Raw genomic sequence first — 21,431 nt, 5'->3', positions numbered from 1 at the left:
GGTTACAAGAAATCACACAACCTTAATTTGTAACATGTAAGTTACGAGTCATGTCCATGCATGTTTGGCGGACAAAAACAAAAGCCCCTCCCTTGTGTTGCTGCTTGCGTTCAATGTGTGATATTTCAGTTAGCAATTGAAGGAAATCCATTACCTTGAGAATCACGGCAGTTGTTCATCGCATTTTCAGACCATCCTTAGCTCTTTCCTTCCTCTTTCCTTTTCTTTTACCAGCCGACTCCAGTTGAAAAATCGTAATCTAAAATCCAACTATAGAAAAACATGTCCCAATTAATGAGATTCTCTGAGAATTTTATTTCAATTTTTCACAAAGTCTAATTTTCTTAATTTTCACAACGTTCTCCTTCGGCTCTTTTCTCTCTCTCAATTCATAATCCAATGTTTTGCTTATAGGAAAGTTTTGTGCAATTTTTATGCTCAAGCCAATGTGTCTTTCTTTCATTGGTGGGCAGAAAATCCCTCATTTATGCAACGACCGAATAGAAGTTATTCTCATATATCATATGTATATATAGGCTACTGAAGTCCCAGTCAGATTTTGAGCATATTTGCGATTCTGTTTGAGAAATAGAGTTTTTAAGTAAAAAATTACCACATGGACAAAAATTACCTACAAATTAGTTTGTAAGTAATTCCTACAAACCAATATAATAAAGTAGCATATGTTCTAAAAGCATATAAGAATCACACACTTTCTTATTAGACTAATTTCTAAGAATTAGTTACAATTACGAGGAAGTAGCATGTAAATTACGAGGATGGTATAAATGTTGAAAACAACTCTTGATTGATGTTGAATCTCATGAATGTTGCCCCATAGTTGTTTCTTCGCATTTTCAGACCATCCCTCATTTCCTTCCTCTTTCCTCTTCTTTTAGCGATCGAGTCGAGTTGAAAAATCGTAATCCGAAATTCAACTATAGAAAAACATATCCCAATTAATGAGATAGACTGTCGGAGATTTTTGTTTCAAATTTTCTCAAGGTCTAAGTTTCTTGACGTACACTCCTTGCTTTCTGATTCTTTTATTCTCCTCGAGTTGAAAATCTATTATCTAAAATCCAATAACTGAAAATGTACGTCGATCAAGGGATAATTTAAGCATTCACATTCGGCTAAGTAAAAGTTTACTGAATAAGTTGAAGGTGATGCAGCATGCGCACCATCATATGCACCAAGCATTGGTTGGCATGTATGTCCTTTATTGCTAAGGCACTCCAAAACATAAATAATATGAAATATGAATATCTCGTTTTAGTCATGGCATGCACAATGGGACCATAGATGGAATAAACAAATTGCCAACTAGCTAGAATGTTTGAGGCTTCTTTACAAAGGGTCTATATCATGGCTTCTTTCCAACGTTGGTTTGACAGTACTATGAGGTTGTTGAATTTTAGATCTTGATGAAATTCACATGGGAGTTTCTCAGAAAACCCTGGAAAGCGGAACATTAATTATAGACACTTCCGTTTTCAAGACGTTGGAAAAATATCATCATCATTTCCCTCTCCCATGATATAATGGTTTCAGTTAATCTCTTACTTTAGGTGCGCAAACAAATCATAATTTTAATTATTTCAAAATTTCACAAATTAATTAAGTCTAATTTTCTTAATTTTCACAAGATTCTCCTTCACCGACTCAAATTGAAAACCCTTTATCTAAAATCCAACAACACAAAATTTACGGCAAGGGGATAGTCTAATTAAGAGCTTTTTTTTTTTTTCTTTCTTTCTTTATTGTACCCCCTTTGTTTCTTGTGCTTTCCTTTTCCTTTACCGACTCAAGTTGAAAAATCAGCACCTTTTACATCTAATTGCAATCAATATTATATAATATACCGTTAATTAACAAGATAGTCCAAGACGTTTCCTGACATATACAGGAGAGGACATGGCTCCACCCCCCCTTTAGTTGTTGTTGTTTTTTTCTTTTTCTTTTTTTTGGATATAATTGAAATTTCATATAAATTGTGAGTATGACATGTCCTGTTGATATACGTGGCTTGAAGTAACTTGATCATGGACTGACATAGATGAAAAATCCGTAAATAATTTGAACATAAAAACTTATAGAGGGAATAATTTTCAAAGTGATTAAACCTAAGTAGTGATTTTTTATTTTTTTGGAGACCTAGATAGCAATTTCAAAACACGTTAAACACCAGGGACCAATTTTTTTTTTTTTTTTCCTTCATTTTCTTTGCATAAAAATTCTCTAAAATTTTAGGTAGAGACGACATCATATTAAAACTAAGGGGTTCATTGCCCAAATTATTTTTCAATTTTATTTTTCAAAAAATTGTTGTTAAATTAAATATTTGTGCATTTTTTTGTTTAAAAATTAATTAGACTTAACTAGTATTAAAATTAGGCTAAACCACTCGTTCGCCCCATCAAATGAGAAACCCTAGTTTTGTCTTTATTCTTAGTTATGGTATATTCAAGCATTTAGGGTAATTACCTTTTCCCCTATCAACTACAACGCATTGTCACTTTTTTCCCATGAACTACCAACTGTACCGCCCGACCCTATCAAACTACCATTTAATTTTGTACCCAAAAGCCCCCTTCCGTTAGTCAAGGGGGTTAAAATAGACGGTCAATCTGTCATGTGCCAATCATGTGCGATTTTAATTTTTTTTTTCCTTCTACTTTTGCCATCACTTCAATAGAATAGACCACAACGGACCACAATCCCACTTACTCACATAAATGGGGCTGGGATTATGCTGCCAGTGTGCCACTACTATGAATTCGCCGTCCATAATTGTTGCCTCTGTTATCTACTGTGTACTAAACAAAAGTCATGGCTGGGTCAAAACTCTTTACAAGAAGATTGGTTATTCCAAACGAGAACTCGTTTCTTGTGCTTCAACTCTTGTACGATTAGCTAAGATGATTGTGCATAGAATGCCCAAAATAAAGTTTTCTGAGAAATATTTGAATTCTGCATGGGATGTAGTTGCACTAGTAACTTCTTGTTCTTGTTTCTCGAAAATCTTGTTAGTTCCTTTTGTGAGGATTTTACCGTGTACAAATTTTGTTCAAAGTTGTTATTTCAAGCATATTGGTTACAGAGTGAATTTTTTGTAACAATGTTTATCTTTTGTCAAATCTTGTAACCAAGATATATTCAATATCTCTTACTAGTTATTTAATTTGCAAAGGCTCTAGGTTGATAATCTGGCATTACTTGTTCTTTTTCCTTGAAAATATTTCATGAATAACACGTATCCATGCCCACTCCATCTACGCAACTACCAACTTTGCTCTTGATCCTTTGTTCACCCCTGTTTTACTCAACTAAAACAGAGACCACCTCTTCATCAATTTCTTCATGTTCTAGTCCTATGGTTCCCTTATACTCCCCATTGGTATTATGCTCCACTTTGATTAGTTAATTAAGATATTTCAGATTGGGTATTCTTACCCTACTGACTCTATCAAGAGATGGCTATCTTCGTTTGCTCTCGCCACCCACAAGAAGTTGTTGCTACCTTGCCTTAGGGCCCCCATCATTTTTGTGAGGAAGTGGGGCTGTTTGAGTTTTAAGGATATTTGATACCCAAATTGTAGGTATCTCCGTCATACCCATTGTTATTCTTCAAAGAGAGAGAGAGAGAGAGAGTATCTAAAAAAGAGTGAAAAGTTTAGAAAGGGAGATTAAAGAGACTTTCCCACTTCCTCCTTAAATGGCGTAAGGAAGAAAACGTTTGATTCAGATGTTTGATTCATTGAATTCTTAAATTTCACCAAAACAACATAGTTTGGTTTTAAAAAGATACCCAAAACAATCTCAATCTTCCATTATTTTCACAGCAGATGTGCGGTAGTTTTAAACTACTGCACTAAAGCCGAATCCATGTACAACAGGCTCCAATTTAGGTAAGTTAAATTTATTGATACTGTTTTGTTTGGTATATATGATTTTGAGCTTTAATTAAGGATTTGTTGTCATGATGGATTTCCATGAATTATTTAATTTTTTTTGTTCCAGCTATGGTTGGTATTTCACATTTGTTCAAAGACTCATCTACATGTTTTTGCTTTATGTCCAAGGCTCCACCCCCAAGCAAATGGTGAACCCATGAAAGACATATGTGAAGCTCTCTACTGTCCTCGAGGTAATCTCTCTTTTAGAAATGGAAGTCTGCTTGAGGCTTGAGGGAAGATGAGGACGACAAGTGAATTCTTGTCTTGATTTTTTTTTTTTTTTCAAATTGTTTTATCCTACACATGGTCCATTCTATTGAAGTGAGGGCAAAAGTGGAAGGAAAAAAATTAAAATCGCACGTGACTGGCACATGATAGGTTGACTGTTTATTTTAACCCTTTTGACTGACGAAAGGGGATTTTTGGGTACAAAATGGTAGTTTGATAGGGTCGGGCGGCACATTTGGCATTTCATGGGAGAAAGTGATAATACGTTGTAGTTGATTGGGAAAAAGGTAATTCCCTCAAGCATTTATTTTAAAAACTATAGTAAAAAATAAACTGAGGTCTCACAAATTACAATTTTCAACATGTGGCAATCAGTGGCGGATCCACTAGGTACCTTGGGGGTGCCAAGGATTTAAATTTTTTTTTTTTTTTTGACCCACGGCACCCTAAAAAAAAAAAAAATTACAATTTTATCAACCCTTCAGCACTCAGCAGTCTCCCGCACGCCGCACCAAGGATTTCTATTTTATTTTATTTTTTTAACCCAAGGCACCCTTAAAAAAAAAAAAAAAAAAAAAAAAATTTACAATTTTACTTTGGCAATTTGATCTCCCGCGCCCTAGCTGCCCAGCACCCCCAGGCTCCATCCCTTCTCTTGTAGTCCTGTTCTTCAGTTCACCCGCAAGACCCAGTGACCCACACCGCACGGCTGTATACCCCCATCCCTATTCAAACCAATTTGTTGACAGCAAATAAACCAGTCCCACCTAGGAAAAAAGCCGTTCCCTCTCTTAGTTTCTGCTTCGATGCTTCGTTAGGCCTCAATATTGAGCGAATCGAAGGCCAAACAAGCTGGTTGCAAATCTCAGTCAAATTTTTAGCTACAGCCTACAGGTAACCATGAAAGCAAAATGGATAAACTTGGTGCTTAACATTTTTATTTTCTTTCACTTTCTTCAAGTTTCTCTGCAACCAAATAGTATGATTCCCATGATTTAATCTTGTCTCATTTCTTGTTAATTGTTAATTGTTATGCTTGATTTTGGTTGTGGTTGTGTTATACACATTGTTTGTGATGTATTTAGGTATGATTTTCCATTATCCGTGAGTTCTTTGCACATGACTAAATATTTGTGCACACCACATGATAAAATGCCTAAGTGACATTTTTGAGCCACTTACCTTGATTCATGACTTGAATTGCTCTTGTTTATTGTCATTAAGGTTTAAGCTTTTGATTGTGAGGGATATAAGCATTTGTTTCCTTTTTTGGCCTTGCTCAAACTTAACACACATCACATGTATGATGTAATATCTCAATGATGTGTTATGTGTAGTTGGTCAAATTTCCCTTGTTTTTCTTGGAGTGATTATGGCCAGTGGCGGAGCACCCAAAAAAAAAAAAAAAAATCTCTAAGACGCTCTCTCTCAGTCTCTCAGATTCTCTCTAGTCTCTTCGTTCTCTGTTCTTTCTATCAAACATTGTCAGATTCACAGGTAACTCCTTGTCTCCTCCTCCTTGGCTTCTCAATTGCTTTTGTAGTTTTATATTCTAGTTTTAGATTTATATTTTGCTCCTTTTACAAGAAGAGGGTTTGGGAGAAAAGTTCAAATACTTTGGTGTTTTCTACAATTCAGTTAATTTGGCCCTTTTGGGTCCGGCGGGTTCTTAGGAAATCGAAATCAAAGACACTCTCTTTATCTTCTCAGGTGAGTCACAACACTAGTAATTTCTTAAACCCTAAACTTTTGTGCTACATTTTTTATTCATCCTCTGTTTTTCCTCTGTTTAATTTGTGGGTTTTAAACTTTAATGTTTATTTTGTTGCTTATATCCATATAAACTTTGATTGAACATTAATTTAATTTCACTATTAATTTGAATGATTGAATAAACTTAAATATCTGTATGATTGCTTATTTTGTTGTTTAATGTTTATAAACTTTGATTTTCTCTTACGGGGTCGTGATTTAACTTGAAAATTTTAGGTTCATGAGTCATGTCAAAATTTAAAACTATCGATTCATTCTTCAAAATGAAAGAAGCCGACATTTCGAAAAGTAATACACTGTTGGAATCTAATGCCGAAACTTCAAATCCCAATGAGCGTCATCTTAAATCTCCAAGGGTTGAAGATGAAGAACATCCTTTTGCATCTCTAATTGCGGAAACACAAGAGATTTATTTTAAATCATCCACACTCAATGTTAATGAAGTTGATGTTTCTTCTATTTCTATAGAGTGAGATCCAGGATTACGTCCTCCAATGTGGGACTATCCAGTCAATCGAAGTGATGAAATAAGACGGGCTTATTTGAAACATGGTCCAAATCGATTTATTCTTGCAAATTATCCACTTTCTGGACCAGAAAATTACCCTCGTCACTTTCAAGCCTCTTGGTTCACACAATTTCCTTGGCTTGAGTATTCTCGTTCCAAGGATGCTGCATATTGTCTACCATGTTATCTTTTTACTATGAAAAGAGATGGACGTCCTAGATGGGATGTATTTACTATCAAGGGATTTAGAAATTGGAGAAAAGTTCATGAGGGAAAAAATTGTGCCTTTTGACTTATATTGGGGAGGATCCTTGTTCACCTCATAATAATGCTATGAAATCTTATGAGGATTTACGAAATCAATCACGGTATATCAATAAAGTATTGAATGCACAAAGTATGGAACAAATTCAAAATAATCGACTACGTGTGAAAACTTCTATTGATGTTACTTGGTGGCTTGCATTTCAAGGATGTGCTTCTAGAGGTCATGATGAGACTCTTAATTCAAAAAATCCAGGTAATTTTCTTGAGCTGGTTAAGCTTTTGGCATCATATAATGATAAAGTTGCAAGTGTTGTTTTAGAAAATGCTCCAAAATCTGCGAAGTATACTTCACATACAATTCAAAAGGAGATTTTGCAAGTCATTGCAAATAAAGTGCAAGAGAAAATTCGTGAAGATATTGGAGACTCTAAATTTTGCATCATTGTTGATAAGGCACGTGATGAGTCCAAGAGAGAACAAATGGCAATTGTTTTGAGATTTGTTGACAAAGATGGTTTTATACAAGAACGTTTTTTTGATATAGTTCATGTTAACGATACATCGGCATTGACTCTAAAAAAATGGAATATCTGATATTCTCTCTCGTCATTGCCTTGATATTCAAAATATCCGTGGACAAGGATATGATGGTGCTAGTAACATGCGTGGTGAATGGAAGGGATTGCAAGCATTATTTCTTAAGGATTGTTCTTGTGCATACTATGTTCATTGTTTTGCTCATCGATTACAATTAGCATTAGTTGTTGCATCTAGAGAGGTGTCTCTTGTTCATGTGTTCTTCACAAATTTGAACTTTGTTATCAATGTGGCCAGTGCTTCATGTAAACGTCATGATCAACTACAAGCTGTTCATGCAACACAAATTGCACATATGGAAGCTATTGGTGAGCTTGAAACTAGAAAATGGGCTAATCAAATTGGCACTTTGAAACGAGCTGGTGATTCTCATTAGGATTCACATTTTAATTCTATTTGTAGCCTAATAAGGATGTTTGATGCTACTTGTACAGTGCTTGAAGATGTTGACAGAGAATGAGGTACTTACTCTCAACGAGGAGATGCTAAGGCTGCTTATAAAATGCTTACATCCTTCGAGTTCATATTTATTTTATATTTAATGAAGGAAATTATGGGCATTACTGATGTTCTTTGTCAAGTTTTGCAGCAAAAATCTCAAGACATTTTGAATGCTATTAATTCAGTTTCTATTGCAAAAAAACTTATCCAAAAGTTGAGAGATGATGGTTGGAATAATTTGCTTGAGAACATTATCTCTTTCTCCAAGAAAGCTGAAATTGGCATTCCGGATTTGAGTGCTCCTTATATTGAAGGTCGAGGTCGTAGTCAAAAGAATCACATTACATTGGAGCATCATTATCATTTTGACATATTCAATACTACTATCGACTTTCAATTGCAAGAGCTTGATAGTAGGTTTGGTGAAAAGGTGATGAAACTTTTGACACTTAGCTCTGCTTTGAATCCAAAATATGCTTATAAATCCTTTAAAATCGATGATATATGCATCCTTGCAAAGAAGTATTATCCTCTTGATTTTTCTGAGCAAGAGAAAATTAATTTGAAATATCAGTTGAGGTATTTTGAAGTTGATGTGCTTACTGATCCGGCATTACAAAATTTGTCTTCCATTGCAGAATTATGCCAAGGATTGGCAAAGGCGAAAAAATCAAAGACATATGATCTTATTGATAGATTGATTCGTCTTGTTTTGACTCTTCCAGTGTCTACAGCAACTACCGAACAAGCATTTCCAGCAATGAAAATTGTTAAAACACGACTTCGCAACAAAATAGAGGATGATTTTCTTGCAAATAGTTTTGTTCTCTATATTGAAAGGGAAATTGCTAAGAGTTTCGATTTAGATTCAATACTTGATGATTTTATACTTCTAAAAGACCGTAAAGTGTAGTTCTAGACACTTTTTTTTGTATTTTTATCTTTTTGATATAGTGTCGACATGTTATATTTCTAATATATCAATTTCAACACATATTTATGAACTTTTATAAATATTTTTTGTGATGCAAATATTGTGTGAATTACCAAATTTTCAGGGTGAAAAAAAATTTTAAGACGCCAAAAAAATTTTAGCGGCACCCCCAATGTTAAATGGCTGGCTCCGCCACTGGTGGCAATCACACACCCATAAGTCGTTTTCTCTACCAAGAATATCTCAGTTTGAGAGACAAAATTTCGAAATTGCTCCTAACGAAGGATGAGCCATGCTGAGACTTGGGTGGGAGTGGTGGTCATGTCTCTGGTCTCTTCTCCTTAGGTATTCTCTATACACACGACTATCTCCTTAGGTAGACTCCTCGAAATTGCTGCGTTGAAAACTGCACAGAAACAAACAAACATGGCTGCCCATATATATATATATATGGGCAGCCATGTTTGTTTGTTTCTGTGCAGTTTTCAACGCAGCAATTTCGAGGAGTCTACCTAAGGAGATAGTCGTGTGTATAGTATATATATATTGTGAAGTTCACGCATCTCTTCACAAATTAAGCAACATGGGCTTTGAGGGCAAGAGAATCCTCCTCCCTGGTTTTCTTGTGCTGATTACCACCCTATTCCTTGCATGGAGCTTGTTTTTCACTGGTAATTAAGATCAGTAGCACCTTTTCTCTAACTCATTCGATCTATAGTGTTTCGACATGTATATCAATAAATAGCTAGCATGTATAACACTGAAGTATATATACAAATTTTTGTTTCTTCCCAATCAACAAAGATGAATTAACTTGATCTATTTATTTCTGGTCACTTTCTATTACACTGTGCTTGCTTATGATCTTTTAAAATCCAGCTGATATATATATACCTATGGTTTCTTTGATTTATTTGTTTTTTTCCTTGTCTAAACATGTCCTGCTTACTTTACTCAACGCCCAGATGAGAAGATGGAGTTAGTCTATGCAAGAGACAGAAAAGAATTGTCTAAAACTATTACTGTAAACCAAATGAAACGTCGACCTTTGGCCTTGGAGAAACTAGTTCATCTGAAACAACCTTCTCAGAAACGACTTCCTCAACCATCGCCACCACCACCTAAAGTGGCCTCACCGCACATCCCCTAATAGGCATTCCATGTATTTTATATATATGTTTGTAATTGGACTTAAATATACTCACTGAAGTTGATCCAAATAATACCAAAAGTTATATCTCTTGAATATGTAACTTCTATAACCAAGAGAGAGTTGTGCTTCTTGGTTGATTATAAATAACACATGAGATGAAAGTTAAAATAAGATTAATCATTTCAGAATTCGAAATTCTGAGTCTCTTTCAATTCTCTCTTTTATTCTCTCTCAAATAGCATTTAGGTTGTAGGCATATGTGTTTTGAAGGAGTTAAAGTCTAATTACAACTGAGTTATAGAATTAAAAACATAACTTCTCGTGTCTGTTGTAAATTTGATCATGATTTCATTGAAAATTACCTAAATCTTTTATATTTTTCACAAGAATTCCAAAATTAGAAGCCAAAGGAATTTAGAATATTGAATTTCAATAAGGCTACACAAGTTTGTGAAGCTGAAAGATCAATTCGTAAGATTTTATTGATTAGTGAGTTGAATTCATCACCAATTAGTCTTTGAGTAAATTTTGTAGCTAAGAAAATCAATTAGAGGAACAAGTTAACTAGACGTGTCAACGAGGAGAATATATGCTTTCATAATGTAAAGAAGAATCATGAGTCTTCTACTAACACATTTATTGATCAATGCATGGTCGATGCTCATGAACTGACATTTAGAGTAGATCGTACATACTATTTTGCATGATTTGTTACTTATGACATTTTCCCCAAATCAAAAGATGTCTAATACATGAAATACAATAAATGCCTATTAAGGGATCGGCCCATTGGGCCCACTAGGAGGCGGCGGTGGCGGTTCAGGTTCTTTGCGTCTCTGCAACAACGGAGGTGATGAAAGTGGTTGATCTCTAGGCAATTCTTCTGCATCTCTTGCATAAACTAACTTTTCCACCATTTTCTCACCTGATTAGAACGTAATAATTACCGACAGATTAAGACAAGATAAAACAGCAAAGAAACGATATATACATATATTCATTAATCTTAATCAGATTAATGAATATATGTATATATCGTTATATATTCATTAATCAGATAATCTGGCCAAAATCTGACTGGGACTTCAATATATAGCCTATATATACATGTCAAACAATACATATATACAGAACTTGGAGAGAAACGTGCATATATATACAAAATCTTACCTGTGACGAACAAGGTGCATGCAAGGAACATAACAAGAAAACCAAGGAGGAAGCGTCTCTTGACTACAAACCCCATCTTAATTGCCTTGCATGTGGTTTGTGGAAGAGACTTGCCAATATCATGATAAATACATAGACACTCTTGTTTGATTTTTCCATGCATGCAGTTTGAAACGTAACCCACTTTAGTCCTTTTCGTTTACTGGGTCAAAGATATTGGAGAATTTTATTTCTTTTTTCCCCTAAGCAAATAGGAGGCTACAGCCTAGCTAGAGGGAATTAGAAAGCCGAAAAAGAGCAACAACAAATCCAAACAAAAGTAATAGTGCTAAAATACAAAACAAAAAATAAAAAATGGGTCTATAAATAATCCATTTACAATTGGAAATAATATCCTAATGAAACAACGAGTTATCAATATTGCAATTTGATTATTGGGGAGTGTACCTTTCTAGTTGAAAGTGAAAGGGGATAGTCATGAGTTATATATGGTACTTACCATATGGTGACGTAACAAAAATTAGTGAATAGTTGCCACATCACCACATGGTGACATAGCAAAAATTAGTGAACAGTTGCCACGTCACTAATATTATAGTTTTTTGTGGCATACTCAGATATTTTTTTTATGAACACAAATTTTCTTCAACCTACTTTAATAAGGTGACAAGTGTCATTCAATATTTTTGAGTTTCTAAAAAATTAATGTTTTGATTTCTAGATTAATCGAATGATAATAAATGATTATTTAGATATTAAAGAAAACATGTGAGAGATGACACTTGTCACTTATTAGATTATATTAAAGAAAATTTCTATCCTTTTTTGATAATTAAGGAAGATATATTTCAAATCCACAAAACATGCCATCGAACCCAAGAAAATCAAGTCCTTTGCCCAAGTTAGGACTAGAGCCAGCATGAAGCTAGAATGTAAGGTTTTTTTTTTTTTTTTTAAGTGGAGAAATGGCACCAACAGAGCATATTGGTTTATAAGCGGAATTCACAAAAATAACCTATTTAAAAGAGGACCCATGATGCCTATAAGCCATTCATCTCCTGCTCCTTGCCCAATGGGGGACAAGCCCCATTATTTTTTATGCAATACCAAGGAAATTAGATAAAGGGAGAAATGACACTAATAGAGCTGAATATAAAAGAATGGTTTACCAGTGAGACTCATAAAGATACTCTATCTAGACAATTACTGACCAAAAAGAACCCATGTTAAACACAAACTCTTTCTTTTTTTTCTTTTTTTTTTTAAGAAAAATAAATAAATGTGAAAAAAGGTTACAAGAAATCACACAATTAACCTTAATGGCTTAATTTGTAACATGCAAGTTACGAGCATGTTTGGCGGACAAAAACAAATTCCCCTCCCTTGTGTTGTGGCTTGCGTTCAATGTGCATGTAATATTTCAGTTAGCAATCGAAGGAAATCCATTACCAGAATCACGGCAGTTGTTCCTTCCTCTTTCATTTTCTGAGAAAAACATGTCCCAATTAATGAGATTCTCTGAGAATTTTATTTCAATTTTTCACAAAGTCAAGCTTTCTTTGTATCCTTCTAAATGTGATATGACTTTTAAAATTACCATTAAATTTGAGATGATCATTAATTATTAAATTTTGATTTATTAGTAATTTTAAAAGTCACCTTACATTTGGGAGAACAAATACAAAGAAAACTCTAATTCTCCATCTAGTATTGCTCTTTCACCTAATCAAGTTGAAAAACCAATTATCTAAAGTCCAACAACACAAAATTTACGTCAAGGGGATAGTCTAAGGGCTTTTATTTATTTATTATTTTTTTTTCTTTCTTTCAATTTTTCAAAAGGTCACGCTTTCTTTATTAATTGTACCCCTTCTTACTTTCTTGTTCCTTCCTTTTTTCCTTTACCGACTAAGTTGAAAAATCATCACCTTTTAGATCTAATTGCACTCAATATTATTATATAATATACCCTTAACAAGATAGTCCAAGACGTTTCCACTCGTGATATATAGGACGGTGGTGGACATGCATGGCTCCACCTCTCATTTGTTGGACAGAAAAAATTATAGAGGGAATAATTTTCAAAGTGATTAAACCAAGTAGTTTTTTTTTTTTTTTCGAAACCTAGATGGCAATTTTAAAATGCGTTAAAAACCATGGACCAATTTCTATTTATTTATTATTTTCTCTTCATTTTCTTTGTATAAAAATCCTCTAAAATTTTAGGCTGAGACGGAATCACATTAAAACTAAGGGGTCATCGCCCAAATTTTTTTTTCTTTTTTTTTTTTTTTAAATTGTAGTTGAATTCAATATTTGTGCATTAAAAAAAAAAAAAAAATTAGACTTAACCCCTATTAAAATTAGGCTTGACCACTCATCCCATCAAATGAGAAACCCTACTTTTGTCTCTATTCTTAGGGTATTTTAAGCATTTATTTTAAAAACAACATTAAAAAATGGGGTTGAGGTCTCATAATGTTTAACATGTGCCAATCACGCCCTTAAGTCCTTTTCTCTACCAAGAAATCTCTGTTTGAGAGACAAAATACGAAATTGCTCATAACATGATGAGCCAAGCTATTACTTGGGTGGGGGTGGTCATGTTCATGTATCTGATCTTCTCCTTGAGGTGAATGTGTAGCCACCTCCTATCTTCTCCATAGAGTAGTTGCGTATGTAACCATCCCATAAGTATATAAAGAGGATGGTTACGCGACCACCTCCTAAAATAATAAATATGGTAGACATTCAGCCACACTTGCCAAAAGATGGTTGTACAGCCATCCTATAAAATAATAGATAGAGGTAGTCACGTAATTATCTCTTATCAGTGTTCAAATTCTTTAATCCTAATTATTACTAAAATGGTTCGTTTTTCACGTAACAAAGGGGACAAATTGGTCACACAAAATGGTTCAAGCACACGTCCACATGTAAAGTTTTCCATCCAATCTAATGGTGAAACTTAACACGCATGGGACAACTCAAACATTTTGTAATTTATAGGTTCGAATTGCAATTAGTGGTAATGTGGAGATATAAATAAATACGGTGGTCTTTTTTGGGTGGGGTAAGTGACATCTAATTATATCTACCCTAATAATTATGTATTCACGGCTATCTCTTTCACTTTCAAGTTTCAAGACACAAGGTAGACTCCTCGAAATTGCATTGATATTCCTTGACCCATCTCGCTTTGACCTGGTAGAGGAAAAGGGCTAAAGATGGCATGCGTTGAAAACTGCACAGAAACAAACAAACGTGGCTGCCCATATATTGTGAAGTTCACGCATGTCTTCACAAATTAAGCAACATGAGATTTGAGGGCAAGAGAATCCTCCTCCCTGGTTTTCTTGTGCTAATTACCACCCTATTCCTTGCATGGAGCTTGTTTTTCACTGGTAAGATAAGTAGCTGTAGCATGTATAACACTGAAGTTTATATATTTACTTCCCGATCAACAATGATGATGAACTTTATCTGTTTATTTCTGGTTACTTTCTATTACACTGTGTTTATGATCTTTTAAATCCAGCTGCTATATATATATACCTATGGTTTCTTTGATTTATTTATTTATTTATTTTCCTTGTCTAAACATGTCATGATTACTTTAATCAACACCCAGTTGAGAAGATGGAGGAGTTAGTCTATGCAAGAGATGGAAAAGAATTGTTTGGAGCTGTTACTATAAACCAAATGAAACGTCGACCTTTGGCCTTGGAAAAACTAGTTCATCGGAAACGACCTGCTCGGCCACCGCCACCATCCCCTAAAGGGCCCCCAGGGAAAATTCCCTAATAGGCATTCCCTGTATTTCATATATTAGACGTCTCTTAATGTGGCATAAAATGTCATGGATGGGCAAATACCATTTAATTAGACATCTCTTAATGTGGCATAAAATGTCATGGATGGGCAAATACCATTGAAGTAGTACTGTTAATGCTATTTCAGTACCAACGATTTAATTGTGACATATTTTCTCCTAGTTGAACTTTGAAGCAACGAATTCAACTCCACCAGCCTATGGGTCCAATGGCATATCTTGTGTCCCTCCATATAGGTTATGGATCTATATATATAACTTCATCTCCTTAATTAAAGCATTTGATCAGTCCTTTGCAAATGTGTTGTTTGGATCCGGAAATTCTATGCATTCTGGTATCATTTCTTCCACCTCTTACATACTCATTAATCAAAATTCATGTTTTAGGTCCATTTTTTTTTTCCTAATTGAATAAGGAAAATTGTTATAAGAGAGAATTATTTTCGCTTCTGATTTGAAAGGAAAAGAGAGTGGGCGATCCTAAAAATAAAAAGTGAGTAAGCTCCCTTACAATAGACCCAAAACAAAATACAACAGTGCAAAAATGCATACAAAGATTAATAAATAAGTCAAACCAATGACTTGATAGCTGCTTTTAACCAACAATAATTTTTAGTAAAGAATGGAAGGTGAGGTTGTAGTTGTAATTTCGTGTGGATACATGACTTTCGTATTTACCCCCCGAGTTTGATTCTTGAATTTGTATAAAAATTAAAGAAGAAATTATGTGATTCGTATTCTATGCCAATATGCAATGCAGAGACTTGTGATGTTAAAGGCTAGAAAAGTACATGTCACCTATTGAAAACTTAGGATTAAATACAAATTTGGTCCATATAATTTATTATTTTATCCAAAAGTTTGTAGGGTTTTCCAAAGTAACAAATTTGATCGACCTACTTGCTTTTCACCTTAATCAAAATGGTCCTTCAATTCTATCAACCTGTTGTTGAAGAACTAACCGAATTTTTTTTCGCAAATACATATAACTGGTAAGATATTACCACATTAGCACACTCTCTTATGTTGGAAATAATTTTGAATGGTGCACAAATTCTCATTGATATAAAATAATTGCAATATGAAAATTAACAATAAAATAAATAAAATACAAGAGATGAAAAGTAGAGTATGGAAAAATCTCACAATGCTATAGAATCACGCAAAAGCGTTGTCCTTAAAGGTTGATTTGTGCCTCCCGGAGTATATAACTCGGTGCGATCAGATCCTTCGATACGCAACCTCCCAGGATTAGACTATAGCGTCAACCTTCGTTAAGGACGCACTTCCAATAACGAAGGCTACTAGAACAACCCAATATAATCGGAAACTAGATAACCATTAAAACACGACAAGTGGGGTGTTTGAATTAGCTCTTCTCATAAAGCCAAAAATCTGCCGTATGGCTATTGATGAAGGCATTGTTTCTAGCATCAAAGAGAGAGTCTCCAAAGATAAACAATGTCAAGGCAAGTGGAAGGAAAAAGGCCAATATGCAGAAGAGTGACTTTAAAAAAATAGAGCTGTTTTCGTAGGCCAAGGTAGTGATATATATAAATGTTTTTCACTATCGGGATTGAAGAAGAGATATCATATATAGAAGTAAGTGCTAACCTTTTCCAAAGCTAATGAATATGAGTAAATGACAAACGGTTGAAGAGAATAACAAAAATCATAAAACTTAATAATAACCAAAGGGTCATAAAACCGTTAGTCTGATTTTTTCTTTAAAAACTCATCAATATAATTTTAACGGTAAAATTATAGGAAGATTAATAGTAAACCAACGGCTCAAAAATTAAAAGCATGTTTGTAACATTACAACATCTTAAACAAAAACTAAAAAGCAAAAATTTAAGATTAAAAAAAAAAATGAAAGGGTGGAAGGTGATGGTGGTGGTGCTGGATGGTCCCTGACCCACCCAGAGTTGGACATAAGCGAGCGTTGAGTTGGGTTGTCGAAAACCCCATCAACACCAATGGCAGGGAATTTTCCCACCGCCACTCCCTTTTATTTTCTTTTCCTTTGCTGTTTTTATTTCTTTTTAGGAAAAAAATTCACATTTCCTCTCAAACTATCACCTAATGACAATGTCTTCTTCAAATTTTAAATTGCGACAATGTCTTTTCAAATTATCAAAATTTATAGTATCTTCCGAAATGACATAATACCCTTAATAAAAATATGGATAAATATATTAAAAGTCATTGGGTCAATGTGCCAAAATTTTTATCTCCATAAGTTTTTTTTTTTTTTTTTTCGAAAATTTACTCACTAGGTCAGTCGAAATGCCAATAAAATCTCTGCCATCAAAATTTTCTAACCGCCATTAGTCTCAATCAAAATGCACCGTTTTGTCACGTCAAAATATTATTTTTTTATTAATTTAATTTAAAAATTAAATCAAAATTTTTTTTTAAAAAAAAATTCAGAGAGAGAGTCGACGGTGGGTAAGGTGTGAAAAATTTCCAAAGAGAGGCCAGATCTGGATTTGGGGTCTCTGGAAACTTGGACAAAAAATTACTTATACATGGTTGTTAGAAAGTTAGAAACCATTGATCTGTTCTTCTTTTTCTTTTTCTTTTTTTTTTTTTTTTTTTATCTGGTCATTGATCTGTTCGTCTTTTTCTTTTGTCTTTTTCACTACTCCTCTCCCCTTCAAGTGCGTTTGGGATTGCGATTTCGCAAAAATAATCTGTATTTTTAAAAGATATTGCAAAACGTAAAGCGTTTAGCATTGCGATTTAAAAAATACTTAATTTAAAATAAGAAAAAAATCTGCGATTTCAATAAGGAGACTAGGGGGTGCTTATTTGAAAAAATGCGAATTTAAACTAAAATCATAAATTCACATAACAAATATTTAATAAAAAAGTATTTTTTAACATATTTTACCAAACGTCTTTGCGATTTTAAAAAGTAGCGATTTCAAAAACATTATTTTTTAAAATCGCACTTATTGAAATCGCAATGCCAAACAGACCCTTCACGTGTATTTCACAACTGGAAGAGTCGCTAAATAAGTCAATTGCATCATAAAGATATCCACCAGAGTTATACATATTCATTAATCCAATTGCTGCAAACTCAATCTTCTGATTGTAAACCTGCACAAAACCCAGAAAAGATTTCAGATTTCATAACTTATATTTACTGTTGAATCTAAAATTAAAAATGAACTTATATTTCAGATTTCATTACAATGTACGTCCTCTGTTGTCACGGAAACCCACCATCGATGGTAGGGTACAAGAATTGCAGAATGCAAGATATGGTTTGTATTTTAGGTAGAGCTTAGAAAGTTGATCATTTTTCTTATTCAGAGGCCCTTTAGAAATAATAAATGCCATTCAAAGGAAATTCTTTCCACCAAGAACTCTTCTATGGTTTCTTTTTTGGGTGATATTGTGAAGGGGAGAGGCGCAGATGAAAAAGTAAAAGAAGAACAGATCAATGGTTTCTAACTTTCTAAAAAAATAAAAATAAAAAAGATCAATGACCAGATAAAAAAATAAAAAGAAAAATAAAAAAGAAAAAGAATCATATATTGAGTAATTTTTGGACCAAGTTTCCCCAAATCTAGATCTGGCCTCTCTTTGGACATTTTTCACATCTTACTCACCATGGACGCTCTCTCTCTCTCTCTCTCAATTTTTTCCTTTTTTTAAAAAAATATTTTAAATTAAATTAATAAAAAAATTAATATGCTGACGTGGCAAAACGATGCGATTTGATTGAGACTAACGTCGGTTAGAAAATTTTGACAGCAGGAATTTTATTGGTATTTCAATTGACTCAAGAACTAAATTTTTGAGAAAAAAAACTTAGGGAGATAAAAATGTTGTTGCGTTAACCTAAGGATTTCTAATATATTTACCCTAAAAATAAATAAATAAATTCTAAAACCTAGCTTTTTAAATAATAATAATAATAATTAAAAAAAAAACCCTAATGGCCAAATTAACAGAATGCCAATTAAATTCACCCCGCAAAAACCTTTTTTTTTTTTTTGTGAAATTGTGTGATCACTGCCTCGACCACTTCCCCATATTTCCTAACATAATCTTTAAGACGTTCTTCATCTGGACATGTCCCAAGAAATCCCACGAATGAAGAGCTTTCCAAGGTCTGACCATCTTTTCTACAATCAACCATCATCATGTACCTCTATAATTAACAGCACAATCTAAGCACATATTAGCTAAAACTGCAACCCAATTAAGACCTTAACCAATGGCATCATTCTTAGTAGTTAAAAAGCACAAAAGTGAGAGGAAGAGAGATATAACAGTAAAATCTATGATCTGAATTAATAAACTAAATTCTTTCATTGATGATAAATCAAAAAAAAATAATTGTCATGGAGCGAAAAAAATGTAAATACAAGAAGCTTGTGCTGCAAGTTTCATTATTTCTTGCAGCAATCAAGCCACTCCACAAACAAAAAATGAAATACTAGAATCTACAGTTGAAACAATTCTCCTTCCGGTGCTTTAGCTGTTTGCTTGCACCAAAGATGTGAAATTGAACTTGATAACTGGCTTTTGTGGGATAGCAGATGTCGAAGCTGGTGTGGAGAATGGTGCAGCATTAAGGTCCTCTTCACCACCATTATTGAATAAACTAGAGCAATTTCTGATCACTTGCTCCTGTAAAGCCGTTAATGAGTATTCCGAGGGTTGGACACTTGCTTTAGTTTGCCCTGCTGCTAAAGCTTCACTCCTGCTCGTTGCCACATAATCACATTTTCTAAATTTATTGTTGGTATCAGATTCATCTGCTTTTCTTTTCCTTCCAACAACACCTTCAACCGCTTGAAGAGGACTGAAATTTCTAGGCTTTTCAGCAGCCCCACCACACACTCTGCCTACTCCTGTAGAACGAGCAGGCCGAATTCCACCAGGAAAGACAAATAGAGGAATGTCACTGCGTTTTTTGTGAGATACACCGATCAACATCCCAGGTTTTACAGACGTGTACATCCCCACACAATTCTTAAATTCTTCAATAGTTGACCTTATATCAAATGGTTCACCTTTCTGATCACGAACAACATGTTTCCGCTTCAACCCCACAAAGTAACAACAACGAAATTGTTTGGATTTGTCCAAAAAGCCATCGGGATGTGGGTGGCACTGTAGCTGCCCATGTGTGTCCCTATCAACCTTCATAGTCAGCAAACGAAGCCGAGAGTCGACCCGTCCTTTCCAACTCATGAAGTCGTCATGATTTCTGGCGGTAATGTCGATCTGTAGATAATTTTTATAAGCCGAAAAGAAATGAAAAGGGTAAAATAGGCTAATCAAATCTGTTTTGCTGCCTTCAACTGCCTCACATATATTCCTTCCTCTTTCAACTTCTTCTTTCATAACACACTGTGTACTCAATGACACATTATAACTGGTGTTTGAGTAGGGATACGCAGGTGTTATTATTGGCATTAAATCTCTGCCATCTCTAACATTTCTCCTTGGATCCCAAAAAGGAAGGCCCAGATATCTTTCTTCGTTGGGACATAGCATGACCGGATTAGGCCATTTCCACTGGCTATACACCTTGAAAAATCTAGAAACCAAGAAACTGGCCACTGCATTAGGATATAATTGGCAAACCCGAGCAACGAGAATTGCGCAATTTATCCCGCCAAGAAACCCTGCCATGTTCGAATAAATTCCCCTGATTTTTGCCCAATAACGTATACACCTTAAGGTCGTCTGAAAATTTGGAACATGAGGGACTAGTCTTAGTATCGCATCGGTAACCCTGCAACCATTAAGACTAAGGACGCTCTTCTCGTCCAAGTCTTGCAGCACCGAATCTACAGAAAGATCCAACTCTTCGGGAATAACCCAAACGGCTAATTTCGCGTAGAGTAGGTCAATAGAAATCCCATCAAACTTGAACTTCATAATAGGAACATTAGCAGCAGGAACGGAATGCAAATCTTCTACTTCAGGCATCTCACCGAGCATCCTATGAAGTTCACCAAAAAAATCTTCCTCCCTATTAACATGCCTCGGCCCAACACAGAGGGTGTCAATATCAGCTCCGGGACCATTCACACCCAAGCGATACGAGCCGAACGTGAAGATCATGGCTCTAGCTTCTTCAACCATCTGCTCGTTGTACCCTTTATTTTCGGTGACTTTTTTCACCCAGATGTTCACAACCTGGTCCAATCTCCCCAGGACCTCAGCCCGTTTCAAGGCTTCCGCCGGAGACTCGTATAATCCACGAGACTCCATAAACTTTTCTAATTCTTGCGTTTTAATTACATCCAGTCCAGAAGGCCCAGCAGTTGAAATTGGTTCCCATTGTCCACCTGGTGGATTCGCCGGTGGTTGGATGCCCATAGGTGCAGTCACCGTTGAGACAATCGCCGTGCCGTTGCCGTTGCCGTTGACTTTGAGAGAAATAGCGGAGACCGTCAAGCCGCACAATAAGAATTGAGAATTGAGAGAGTGAGAAATTAAACTGCGTACAGAATGAATTAGAGACTGTTGTTTATAAAGGAAAAGAAGTCGGTTGTTTTTTGAAATTGTCGGTGCTTAATGTCCGAGTTCAACTC

General features: G+C 34.7%; 1 protein-coding gene across 1 annotated transcript; it reads right to left on the bottom strand.

The window, feature by feature from the left end:
* Positions 1-10,633: 10,633 nt before the first annotated feature.
* On the bottom strand, positions 10,634-21,216 carry LOC132173565 (nuclear poly(A) polymerase 1-like). Its single transcript, XM_059585082.1, has 4 exons — positions 19,375-21,216; positions 18,893-19,030; positions 17,847-17,970; positions 10,634-10,785 (listed from the first exon to the last, which is right to left on the bottom strand). The coding sequence occupies exons 1-4, from the start codon at positions 21,214-21,216 to the stop codon at positions 10,634-10,636; spliced, it is 2,256 nt and encodes a 751-aa protein (XP_059441065.1).
* Positions 21,217-21,431: the final 215 nt, after the last annotated feature.

This window comes from Corylus avellana, chromosome ca3 (genome assembly GCF_901000735.1).
Source record: "Corylus avellana chromosome ca3, CavTom2PMs-1.0".
Lineage (NCBI taxonomy): Eukaryota > Viridiplantae > Streptophyta > Magnoliopsida > Fagales > Betulaceae > Corylus > Corylus avellana.
The sequence above is the reverse complement of the archived record's forward strand: the minus strand, read 5'-3'. Positions and strand labels throughout refer to the sequence as shown.